The sequence below is a fragment of the Bactrocera dorsalis genome, chromosome 1 (genome assembly GCF_023373825.1).
Source record: "Bactrocera dorsalis isolate Fly_Bdor chromosome 1, ASM2337382v1, whole genome shotgun sequence".
Classification (NCBI taxonomy): domain Eukaryota; kingdom Metazoa; phylum Arthropoda; class Insecta; order Diptera; family Tephritidae; genus Bactrocera; species Bactrocera dorsalis.
The window spans coordinates 66225946-66238994 of record NC_064303.1 but is presented as its reverse complement, the minus strand read 5'-3'; the positions used below and the strand labels follow the sequence as shown (position 1 = coordinate 66238994).

Below are 13049 nucleotides of genomic sequence, written 5' to 3'. Positions count from 1 at the left end.
CAAGGCTAGTATCGCTGCTCTGCTATCTGAGTAGATGGTCAGTTCTCTGACGTTCTTCGGTGCAGTAAATCTACTGCTATCTCAGCCTGGAAGACACTGCAATAGTCAGGAAGTCTGAAACTGAAGTTGATAGAGAGCTCCCGTCAATAAACCCCTACACCAACCTACCCCAAAAGGTTTGTCCCATCCGTAAAGAAGCTCACTGCCGCTATCCTCCCACGACTTCTTCCCACCCACAGCTTTCTCATCGGTATATGGGCAGAGAGGAAGCCACCAGATTTGGTTAGGCGACTCCATGATCCAGATGATCCGGTATGCAGTCAAGGGTGTGAAGATATCCGATTGTTCAGATATGCATTTTTTTAAAACCCCAGATTCTTTCAGTCTAAAATGGCGTTAAGTGCCCTAGTTGGAGTAGACCACACATGGTGATGAGCGCAGCCCGTTGAACGCTTTCAAGTTTCTTTTCCCCTCGTAATAGACCGTAACGTTTTTCTATACTATACCCTCTCAATAAACGTTACGTAACAATCATTTTTTATAATTTGCCCTAAAGTTGCAAAAGGTTATAATTTCTACCTTTGGTTTTAATTTAATTGCCTTTGCGGTCATAATCCATACTAATATTATAAATACGAAAGTAACTCTGTCTGTTACACTAGTACTAAATAGAATAAGAGATTTTTAATCCGTAACACATTTCTTTATTTTTTTTTATAAAGTTTTGCTTTACACACAGTTGTTTCTCTTTCATTCATTCATTTCTTCATATTGTTTTTTTTTACTAATAAACCCAACTGAAATTAAACATTATACTCGAAATAAAATCATATTCTTAACAAAATTTAAAAATAATCAATTATGAACCAAGTATCTAAGTAGGTCTATTAAAAACAATTCGATTAAAATTACTGCTCCTCTGTCCACGGGTTTGCTAGCCACTCAGATTCTTTCATCACTGGCATCTGGAGTGCAGACAAGGACGGTTCTGAAATTGTTAAGCCAATTGCATCAACTTCGTTTTCATCGAGCCAGTCAGCATCCTCAGACGATGTGTCATAACTACGCACAATGCAGAGAAACTCATTTGCCCTTCTGGCAGCAAGGCGCTGCGGCCGTACTCTAGTTTCACAATTGTCTTAGACAGTCTTCCCATGCACGTAACGACAGTGCATTTGAACACTCTTGTGAGATGTGAAATAGATCCCACAGGTTGGACAGACTTTTTTCTTTAGGTCGGATTGTACAGATGGACAAAAGAAGTCGTAAGGCATCTGCTTAAACCCTTCTAGAGGAGGTGATAGATCAAGGGACAACCGCACAAGAAGTGGTGAAAACTTGGATGTTCCTTTGTCTAGCAAACTAGGTACTACGAGCTTGCTTGGGGTTTCAAGTATTGGGTAAGGTGGCGGCATGAAAGTATCCGCAAACACAGATTTCAATGCACTTCTCGGTGGCGAACAGCAGGATTCATCCGCGCATTTTATAACCTGTAAGAAATATTGCGATTCGCAGACGTGAACGCTATACCACGCCAAATTTTGTTCTACTGGATCCTGCATGCTATCTTCGGGCTGTCTATACTCCGCCGAAAAGGCGTAATTATCAATTTTAATTTCTCTCCACACTTCTGCAAGTGTTTCTCCAGCGTGCTGAAAATTGCGTTTTTCCAAATCAAAATCCGTAGTAATTCTTTTGTTGTTGAGATGAGAACCAAAATGTTCATGAGGCAGAATGACGCCGGCCAGTCGTTTGCTGAGCTGGTTATATGCGCTCCGCCCAGGAGCATTAGTCGCTATAAACAGGGCGTCCAAGTTGTATTTTTTAAAGTGTTCAATCGCAAAGTTTTTGACTTTGCGATAACGCGGGTTTTCGTCTGGCCCACCATCTACAAAGATGATGATCACTGGCTTCACGGTGTTCGATTCTGTCATCATTAAAAGTTTGAATGAAGGTTTTGATAAAAGTGATTCGAAATCGTAAGCATGGGTGTTCGCTGTGGAGGATGCATGTTTCCCGCTTCTTATGGATATGTATGTCGGCCCGCTGTACCCAACAGCTTCTTCTTTACCGAAATTGTCAGGTTCCACGTTGACGCCGGCATATACAGAAGGAATAAGTTTGTGCCGCTCTGCCACGACCCAGTCATGATCAGGTAAAAGTATTCTGTATTCCATATGCATTCAAAGAGGGCTCTGACTTTTCACTGCCGGTAAAACTTTTGGTACACGTGCCTTATCGTCTTGTGAGAGAACGAATACTTGCTGCGGTCCCAAAAGCGACGCGAGAGATTCCAATGACCTGATTGTAGCAGTGCAAAATTCTCCGTCCTCGTGCTTTTTGTGCATCTCGGTCTGTGGTCTTGCTAACTTTACGGGTACGGTACGTACGTGCCTTTTTCCCTCTTGAGTGTTAGAAACGCGTGGGAGTAAATGAAGATATGTGCCGCTTCGAGAAATTTTGAATCCCATTAACAACAGCCTCTCATGCAGGTCGGACAGAGTGAGACAACTTCTAATCATCTCTGTTCGGCGGCGTTCATCGGCAGCGCTGCCATGAATGGCAATATTAATTATGGTCTCTAGGAGAGCAGGTTGCGAGTCAACTAAAGGGGGCTGTACAGAGCCAGTTCGAGGTTGTGCTGCAGGAGGATTGTTTCTCTGACGTTCAGTTTTCTCCAGTTTTTCTTTGGCTCGAAATTTTTTTGCACGCTTAGCAGAGTCTCTTTTTTTCTTTAAACATTTTTCTTCTTCTCTCAACTCTTTGCGTAGCTTTTTTATTTCGTCGTGAACATCATCTTTGGCTATTCCAGTGTCCCTTGCTTCAGTAAGAACATTTATTCTCTGTTGCAGTAGACTAATTTTTTTCATAAGAGTATCTTGAGCCGGCTTGCTTGTAACATTTTTAGTGAAGCCCGAATCAATCAAAGTCGTAAGTGGTTCCGTAGACCGTCTACGTGTCTGCACAATTTCCTCATCAGTATTCTGACTTTGTTCATCGTGGGTATCGCTCATCTTTCGTTTAACGGCAGTGCTTATATGTCCAGTGACTGCGACAATTGATTCCACATGAGATGAACACGTGGATGAAGCTACAACATCCGAATCCTATAGAAATTAAGAGGTTAATAGGTAGGTAATAGTGACACATGCGATAAAAAGGAACATAACATACAAGCAGATGCACCTGTTTTTGTTGAAGAGCAAGCGAAGTCGATGGAACATTGGGCCTTAGCGTGCCTGGGCGTGGTGCTGGCGTGCTTGATGTTTTCATGGGTAGCTAGAAATAAATAATACTTATGAACTTATGACCAGTTTTTGAAAAATCAAGATTTGTATTACATATTATAATACTTGTCATAATTACGTTTTAGAAGTAAACTTACCTGTGTAAAATAACTAAGCATTGTTGCTTTCTTCTTCGTAGCCTTCACCTTCAACAGTCATATAACATCATTTATATGTTCTATAAACTTTTCTTTATTTTCTAGTTTTTCTTTAGCCATTTTCCAAATATCGTTGGCATTTTTTTGACACAGTTGCGCTGGCAAGTTAGCATGACAGCCTTTATAGGCCAAGAATAGCTGCTGATACAAAACTCCCTCTTTTGAAGACATTACAGTATTCGAACACTATGAATTCACTTTAATATAGCTATCTGCATAAACATTAACGAATACTGACAACAAAAATCACATTAAATAACGTACAATACAATCTAGGGATTCCCCGTGAAATATAAACGAAAAGGCTTGCCAACTTGCGAGAACAAAAATGACAACCAGACTAATATAATCGGGTTGCCATCTTGTGAGTTTTAATTCGCTATTTTATTATTTAACAAAAGAAACAATGTTACGTAACGTGTTGTAAGAAAGACCCCCCGGGCAATTAACGCATCGTAACGTTTTACGAGACCCGCCTCCCCCCCAAATTGCGTTACCTAATACTTGAACGCTCCCTTATCCTATGGGTTATATATTATTCGTTAAGTTGATAACATATTCATGTTTTGTGACTTAGGTCCAAACTCTAATTGTATTATTTGTTGTAAACAAGTGCTTATCGTGCGGCCTATGCATGCCTATGCATGTGTATGCATGTCTTGCATTCGGGTATGGTGTGGTATGAGTTGAAAGTCTCGTGTTTGATACTCTTGTTTATTTGATTAGGACAGATCTGGCTTTATCAGCGTTTTTCACATACTGGTGTATAAGTGTCGTTGATACTGGTATTAACTCTCCTCTCTCTTTTTAAAAAAATAAAATGCCCTCATTTTTATAATGCAAAGGTGGCTGTGAGTTGTTGAAGTTTGTGTAGTTTCTTTCTTTCTTGAGTAACTTGTCGTAGTTTGATTAATTTGAGTAGTGTCCAAATTATCAGAATTATAATTCCAAAGATTGTGATTGTGTAGCATAAAGTTTGGATCGGGTGATCTTCAATTGGAATGAGTAGCTTATGTAACTTCCGGATATTCGTAAACTTAGTTTCTTCATTGGAGTTGATTACTTCATCAATTGTAATGGTGCCTTCATGTTGGATTATCTGCTTTATTGTATCCTGTATGTTTGTGTACTTTCGTCCATTTATTTTAATGGTGTCATTAAACTGGATCAAGTTTACTCCTGAGATAGTTTCGTTATTAATTTCATATTTTCCATCTAATATTATATTACCATAATCTAATATTGTGATATTTGCATTTGTTTCTTCAATAGTTTTACAATTTGCTTTTTCTTTTAGCACTAATTTCGAAATACATTCATTATACTTGTTGGTTTTACATATAAAATTATTTAGTGATTGTTTACATTCTTTTACTCTTGAATAATTATTTATATTACATTGAGCTATATATTTGTCTAATATATATTTGCTATGTAGATAGCTTAACGTTGTTATTTTAAATAATTTACATTTTTGCGTTATTAAAGGATATTTATAAATGACTAGCAAACCCGGCGAACTCCGTTTCGCCACCAACATTTAGTTTGGTGATTAAAAGATGAAGAAAAATTTTTTTGTTTTATATTTGAAAAGGAAAAATTATATTTCATTTCACAACAGTAATGAATTCATTTCGATTACAAAAATGAAGTGTTATTTAGTTGAACTTCTCTAAGTAAATGCAAATGAAACCTTTTTTGGTCTGACGTTAACACAAACAAAGCGGATGGTTTCCCAACTCGTGAACACGCAACATATAACTGCCCATGTGAAAAACAATGATTTTCAAAATTTATCCCGCAAACACTAAGCGATTGCCCTTGCGACTTGTTAATTGTCATTGCGAACGCAAGGCGAACTGGAAATTGCAATCGTTTGAAGTCAAACGGAAGATCAGTCGGAATCATTGGTATTCGAAGAATAAATACATTTTCACCTGCGTACTTTCCGTTAATAACGGTTGGCTCACAAATTCGGCATAAGTCTTTTGACCGAAAGTCGAGTACCGTTGCAAAGTCGCGATGGATTCAAATTACGCATTATCATAATAACTGTACCAACTTTGAGTAGCAAGTTATGTGGTGGAAATCCTGGTAACTCCAGAGAGTTCAAAAACTCCGTTGGATAATTTACTACATCATCGGGATTTGTTATGGAATCAACGGATCTGTATGCCACCAAATCGCCAGCAATTTTTGATTGAAAGGTGAAATTCAGTGCGTGTACATCATTATTCTTTGCGGCAAGAATTGCTCGTTGACCAAGCATTATTCTTATAATTCTCACTAAAGTTTGGGAAAACATTTTCAATGAGACCTAATTGAGAGTCTACAAAGTCGTTGGTAAGAGTAATTAATCCAGATGTCGCATCAACTGGGACTTTTCCATTTCCAACAGCTAACAATTCTTTGGAAAATCGTGCAGAACTTTGATCATTTTGAAGTTGAACTCTCATATTAGTGGTTAGCGATAATGTTTTTACGTTATTCCATAAAGGTGATGCCTTCAGGCAAGCATTCAATTCATCTGTAGGCGTTCCACGGGGAATTACTGGCAACGTCTGCCTGAAATCGCCTGCCAACAATAGCATCAACCCACCAAAGATGTTGTTTTTTCGCCGAAGATCCTTCAGTGTGAAGTTAAGTGCTTCAAGCGATTTCTTATGTGCCATTGTGCACTCATCCCAAACAATGAGCCTGCATTGCATCAACAATTTTCCCATTGCACTGGATCGGGAAATATTGCATGTTGGAGTATCAATTGTGTTTAAATTGAGTGGCAACTTAAGCGCAGAATGTGCAGTACGACCGCCATCTAGAAGAGTCGCTGCAATTCCAGACGTTGTTAACGCCAAAGCTTTGTCACATCTTGATCGAATAGTGGCCAAAATCAATGAAATGACAAATGTTTTCCCTATTCCTCCAGGTGCGTTCAGGAAGAATAGACCACCGGTATTATTGTCCACCGCTTGCATTAATGTCTCGTATACTTGTTTTTGTAGTTGTGCAGCTGCCTCAATACCTGTGTCCCTAAGAACGTGTGTATTCTAATATTTGACAGATGTCGCTTGCAGTCTGTCGTGCTCAATGTGTTCAGCACTTGACTCTTTGACAAACCGCAAGTTTCGGCCATTGGTTGACCGTGACAACGGAGATGCGAAAGAAGCGAGTTAATATCGTTTACACGATATGAGTTCAAGAATTTAAACAATTTTATTTATACGCCGAAATGCGTGCCTTTATTGATATTCTTAAGAACTGAATTTTAATATAAGATCTTACAGCTATTTATACTAATGAAATGCGGCTGCTGTTATCTGCATGCGACTTCTTTGTTGTAATTCGATATCTGCTATCTTGCTATTACTTGAGATGCGGAGTTGGTTATCGCAGTGGATTATTCCATTGCCAGATGTTTGTTGTTTACATGTTGAGAATGCCTTTCTAGATAATGCATGTTCATTTCTATTGTTCGACTGATAGTGCATGTCAAAGCGAGTTCTATCGGTTTACATACATAGTTCGCCTTTGTTCGGAATGTATATTAGGAGATAAGATGTATGTGAGTGTGTGTGACCCGGAGCGAGGCTATGTCGTTAACTCCCCTCCTTCTTAAAACGGAGCGTCCTCGCTATGCTGCTACAGATTGTTGTTGTTGAAGACGATTCAATTCGACTTCGTATATTTCGTCAATTTGCCTTTGTCTGTGAAGCATTCTTCTATTTACGCGATATCGGCAGAGGTGTACCATACCGTAAGTGGTGACTACTAAAGTAAGGAATCCTATTATGATGAAGAACGTAAAATGTACTGGATTTTCTACAATAGGTATCAAAAATGTTGAGAGTGTTTGGATATTGCTGAATTTGTATATTGAGTTTGAAGAAAGGATACGGAGTACTTCAAGTTTTTCGTTGTGTTGATTGTGTATTATTTCTCTGAGTTGTCTTTGATGATTGTAATATGTCATGTTATCGATGTTCGTGGATTCATTGAAGTGTATCAATTTAGGGCCTGATATATGCATGTTGTTCCAAGTATGCTGGTAATCTGTCAAAATGTATCCATTCTCTAGGATGCGAAGTGGAGCATTATTTTCGTGGGTTGTTTCGCATTGTGCTGTTTTGTCTTCTAATATTTTTATAGTACAATTGTCAGCGGGTTCTGATTTACAAATAAAGTTACCCATATAATTTCTACATTTAGATATTCTTTGATAATCGTTACACTTTGCGATCTTAGGGTCTAAATTAATTTTACCATGCTTATATGCTAAAGGATATACATTAAATAAGCTACATTTAGTTTCAAGGATAGGATATTTGTATATTGTTATAATTGTTTGTTGTAGGTAACATATATGAATGTCGGCATATTCTAATATATTAATTATTGGAAGATCTAACTTTTCATGGTTTATTAAATCGTACACGTCTTTCAAATTTAATGTGCCAGAATAGAAATTATTAGTTTTTGCAAAATTTATAGTGTTAGTTATTGATTTGAGTTCATTATAAACTTCTGATATAACAATGTTTTCGGTTATTGCTTTGGGATCAAGGCTTTCGAGTATTCTTTCGAACTGTGAATTAATTAATTTTTGCTTATTATTATTCTCTATTAGCAAATTAAGTGAAGTTTTTATTTCCACAAGGTCATCGTGGTCTGGTGTGCCCGTGATGAATTTTAACATGGAACCAAGAAAGTTAAGTGATCTTTTGGATCTATAAATATTGGGAATGAGTTGAGTTTTCAGAGTTTCGATTTTGTTTACTAAAATTTGAGTTTGGGGTTGGTCTTCTAGATTGAATGATGATTTCATTATACTTTCGTATGGCGCCAATATTTTTGAGAGATTGGATATGTGATACAAGAAAGCTGTATCCTGATAAATGTAAACAGGATCAGTTTCTACTAGTACATATTTCCTATGGCTTAAATCTATAATATTGTCGCAAAGTGCGATAGAGAAAAGTAAGGTAAATACTATTCCGTACATGCTTTTGCTCTGATATTGTCTTTATGGATAATTACTTTTTTATTGGTCGTTATTGTTTCTCCGTTGTCTTTTTTTACTATATGTTTCACGTATTTTTTTCCGTTTTTGTTTCGTCTATGCGTTTTTGAATATATTACCTCTCCTTCTTTGTATTTGAGCTGTTTCCGATTACGGTTATGGTATCGCAAAACTCTCTGTTGGTTTTGTTGAAGACGCTCTTTGATGCCAGGATATTCCCTTTGATTGAAAAACACGTCCTCGGGTTTGTGGTTGGTTACCGAATGGATTGTTTTGTTGTACTGTCGGACTGCTTCAAATATCTGATCGTCAGGAGCCGAACTGTGTTGATGCGCTAAAACTTTTGCGAGTTCGATAATTGTGCTATGCGTTCTTTCAACTTGACCGTTTGTTGTCGAATGATAGGCTGGAGTTTTGGTATGCGTTATTTGTAATCGCTTGTATATTTGTTGTGCACATATGCCAGTAAATGTTGACTCGTTATCAGTCATTACAAACTTTGCGTTTGGGTATATTTGTGACAGTATCTCGTCAACATATTTGTATGTGTCTTTCTTTGATGGTATTTGTCTCAAATGGCAGAATTTGGAATATTTGTCGGTTGAACTAATGTACATATTGTTGCTCATAAAAAATAAGTCTAAGTGTATGTATTCGCCTACTTTGTTCGGTATCGGTGCTGATCCTATTGGTTGTTTATTTGGTCGGCGTTCATACTTGTTTGTGAGGCAGATTTCGCAGTTTTGTACTTCTTTTTTACAAGCGTCACGTATGTTTGGCCAGTAGTATCTGAGCGAGATTTCCTGTGCGTTGTTTTTGTAGTTTCTGTGAGCACGTCTGTGTGTGTCTTGTATGATCTGTTCTTGTTGTTCGGTTTCGGTAATATCGTCCACCAATTTTTGCGCTAGTACAATCGATACAGTTGGAAATGTGTTGATAATGTCATTTTCGACGTAAAATAACATTTGCTCGTCTATTTGTATAGCATTAGTTATCTTTGGTCTAATTACATTTTTTAGTCTATCTAGTAATACAGTTTTCGTATTAAAAAAGATCGTGTGTCGGCTGTTAGAAAATATGTTTTGTGAGAATATTTCGATGGGGTTCTGATCTGACCGTTTTACAATAATTTGGTTTCTAAAGGAGTTTACTGGTTTTTTTTACTCGTTTGAGTCTTTGTGTTGGTGAGCTTTGTGCTGAATGTTGGGAGTCATCAGAATTTAAAGTGTTGTTTATTTGCTGACGAGAAAGGGCATCAGCGACCACGTTCTGATGTCCGGGTTTGTAAACGATTTTTGCACCATATTCTTCAATGAAATTTTTCCATCTTTTTAATTTTGTATTGGGGTTTTTTTCTGATATGGAGAATATTAGAGATTGATGGTCGGTGTATATTGTTAAATCTGCTATACCATACAAGTAGTTGCGTAGTTTCTGTAGTGACCATACAATTGCGAGTAACTCTTTCTCATTTGTGGAGTAATTCTGTTCTGTTTCACTGAGCGTTCGTGAAATAAATGATATGGGTTTTTGGTTTTGGGATAATACGGCTCCTATAGCGTAATTGCTAGCATCTGTGGTTAATTCGAAAGGTTTGTTAAAATTTGGTTGGAAGAGTTCGACCTGGGCTTGTAGTTCTTCTTTTATTATGTTCAGTGCTTTTAGTGCAGGTTCGTCTAAAGTGATTTTTATTTTTGCACTTTGATTCTTTGATATGCCACCGTTCTCTCCTCTGAGGAACGTAGTTAGTGGTTTGACGATGGCTGCAAAATTCTTTATAAATTTTCTATAGTAACTTGCGAGACCTAGGAAGGATCTGAGTTCCTTCAGTGTTGTAGGAATAGGGAAATTTTTAATAGTCTGTATTTTTGTTGGGTCAACTGTAATCTTGTTGTATTTAATTATATGCCCTAAGTATTCAACAGAGTCTTTGAAAAAGTGAGATTTTTCGTTAGAGATTTTCATATTGGCCTGGTGAAGGGCATTTATGATTATGCGGATGTGTTCGATATGTTCTTCAGGAGAGGAAGAATAAATGAGAACATCGTCTATATAGACGTACGCGAACTTCCCGATATATGGTCTAAGGATATCATCCACGCATCTTTGAAAAATAGATGGGGCGTTTTTCAGGCCGAATGGCATACGAAGAAATTCGTATTTAGCTCCATTTACACTAAAAGCCGTTTTTTCCCTGTCTGATTTATTAATAAGGATCTGATGGAAACCAGACTCTAAGTCTAGAGTTGAAAATACTTTTGCGTTTCCTAAATTTTGTATGGTCATAGCCACATCAGGTATGGGGTATCTATCTGTAACAGTTTGATTGTTAAGTTTCTGAAAGTCTACGACCATTCTGCGCTTAGGTTTCCCTTGTTCATCGGTACCTTTTTTTGCGACTGTCCAAATGGGAGAGTTATACGGACTTTTGCTGGGTTGAATTATTTCATTTTCTAAAAGTTTGTTAATTTCTTTGTTAATGAAATCGCTATCCGACATAGGGTACGGATATTGCTTGGTCCAAATAGGATCTTCGGATTTCGTTCTAATGGTAGCTTGTACCGTGGTAGTATATGGTAGCACTTCATTTGTGTCTTCATTTCTTTGCATAATTTCTTCGATTTCTGCTCTATATTTTTCACTATTAACCGTATAATTTATTTTTTGCACAGATTCACTTTCTTTCTTGGCCCTATATTTATAACTGAGCGTGTACTCGAAAAGGTTGATTTCTGCTTTAATTTTCCTAAGACCCTGTTCACCCAGAAGCATATCGAATTCTTTTAATGCATCAGTTTCAAAAAATGTGAGATTATGTTCTAACAATGTAATTATTTTTTTTGATTTGGTTATTGAGTAACCATGAAGAGTTTTCACTTTTACAGGTTTAATTTGAATAGACTTACCTAAGTTACATTTTGTACTTATATAGTTGTTTGTTGCTCCAGTATCAATCAGGATGTTAATAAGTTTGCCTGTATCCCTGCAGTGGCGTTGCAGACACGGCAAATCGTTCATGCGCCTAAAAAAGCGCTGCCTGTTTCGTAATCATCGTTCTCGTATTCTGGTGTAAGCGATTGTAGTTCTTCGTCGCGTGTCTGGTTTACACGTTGACATTTCTGTTGTACGTGGGAATTATGAGATGAAGGATTTCGTTCTCTTTTTTGAGGGTTACCGCGAAATTGATTATTTGGAGGTAGCCCTTGTAATTGACGGTTATAGCTGTTTTGTTGTGGTTTGGAATGATCCCTATTGGGATTTGCGGATCTCGTGTATTGTTGTGATGAATCTACGTCCATTGGTTGATGCTGTTGCCGGGGTGCTGTCTGATTGTATTGCACCTGTACGTTAGGTTTGTACCTTTGTGGCTCCTCGTAATGTCTTCTGCTTGAGTTTTGGTACTGTGATGTATTATATTGTCTCTGCTGATTGTATTGCGGAACGTCGAATTGTGAGTTTATATTATCGTGGTATATCGTACTCGCGATAGCGTAAGCGGTTTCTAAGTCCTTCGGATTGTGACTGTAGAGGGTGCCGCTGGTATATTTGCTGTTCAGACCGAGAATGAATGTCCTCACAGCTTCCTGGTTTGCATATTCAATCATAGCTGATGGATTTCCTGGTCCATGATTATCCATCTCAACTTTAGTGAGTGCAAGATTAAGTGACTTGCTGACTTCGGAATGGAACTCTGCCAGAGTCCTTTTTCCTTGCTTTATTCTTTTCATTCCTTCGAGCAAAACATACAGAGGTCTCTGGTCCGCATAAGTATAATCGAGACGGTTTATTATGGAATAAAAGTTGAATTTGGTGTTGTGGTTTATTAAAATATCGGCCGCCTCTCCTTGAATTTTGGAATGTACAATCGAGAGTGCCGTGTAGTACATGGGTGTAGTAGCGTAATTCTTGATGTTTTCCATGTGCGTCCAGGCGCGTTTTCTCCATGACCTATAATGGTTCATATCGCCTGTGAAGACTGGTAAGGTTTTGAATATTTCTAAGTTTATTTGTGATTCATCTGTGATGTTTGGTGTACAGTCCTGGTATTGGTTTGTGACTGTGACGTTAGGTGTTGCGTGGGTTTCCAACGAATTCAATCTTTGTTGAGTTTCAGTGAACGTTGTGGTCAGAGCAGCGATTTGTGCTCTCAAGCTTGCGATTTCTTGTGTTGTCATCTTGACGTCGGTGTTCAATAGGGGACGACGCAAATTGAACGGCTTTTGTCTCCTTTTTTGAGATTCTAGCGTGTTGGGATATCCGTTGATATAACGTTGCTTGACTGTTTTATCTATATATCAAGACTTATCCGTTATTCTTTTCCAGATTTTGCAGGAATATTAATTTTATCTTTGTTCAATTTTAAGCACCTTTTTCAAAGATCTAGTGCTGGAAGTCCTACTTCCCGTGGAATTTTTTCTATCGTTTTATTCAATGGATAGAGATGGCTTACAGACTGGTTGAGCCCCCAGTTAATATCGTTTACACGATATGAGTTCAAGAATTTAAACAATTTTATTTATACGCCGAAATGCGTGCCTTTATTGATATTCTTAAGAACTAAATTTTAATATAAGATCTTACAGCTAT

At 37.7% G+C, this 13049-nt stretch overlaps 3 protein-coding genes across 4 annotated transcripts in view; 1 reads left to right on the top strand and 2 right to left on the bottom strand.

Moving 5' to 3' along the window:
- The window catches only part of LOC125777851 (uncharacterized), a 360812-nt gene that overhangs the window by 287772 nt on the left and 59991 nt on the right, over positions 1 to 13049 (bottom strand). The gene's annotated exons all lie outside the window — the stretch shown is intronic.
- LOC125775414 (uncharacterized) lies at positions 233 to 3523 on the bottom strand. Of its 2 annotated transcripts, none has more exons than XM_049445996.1 (3): positions 3386 to 3523; positions 3175 to 3279; positions 233 to 3107 (listed from the first exon to the last, which is right to left on the bottom strand). In XM_049445996.1, exons 1-3 carry the CDS (start codon positions 3404 to 3406, stop codon positions 2184 to 2186), a joined length of 1050 nt encoding a protein of 349 aa, XP_049301953.1. In that variant the 5' UTR covers positions 3407 to 3523; the 3' UTR covers positions 233 to 2183. The 2 variants fall into 2 exon arrangements, with proteins under 2 accessions (XP_049301953.1, XP_049301954.1); XM_049445997.1 differs by having other exon boundaries at positions 3187 to 3279.
- The window catches only part of LOC125775596 (uncharacterized), an 82352-nt gene continuing 72950 nt past the window's right edge, over positions 3648 to 13049 (top strand). The window contains exon 1 of the mRNA XM_049446244.1: positions 3648 to 4561. The gene's annotated coding sequence lies outside the window, so the exon portion shown is untranslated. The remainder of the gene's footprint in view (positions 4562 to 13049) is intronic.

Excerpts from the sequence above, each read along its gene's own strand:
- LOC125775414 (XM_049445996.1), bottom strand. The coding sequence starts at position 3,406 with ATGCTTAGTTATTTTACACAG. Across the intron at positions 3,280-3,385 it reads TGCTTAGTTATTTTACACAG|CTACCCATGAAAACATCAAG; the intron begins GTAAGTTTACTT and ends ATTTATTTCTAG. Across the intron at positions 3,108-3,174 it reads AAAAACAGGTGCATCTGCTT|GATTCGGATGTTGTAGCTTC; the intron begins GTATGTTATGTT and ends TAATTTCTATAG.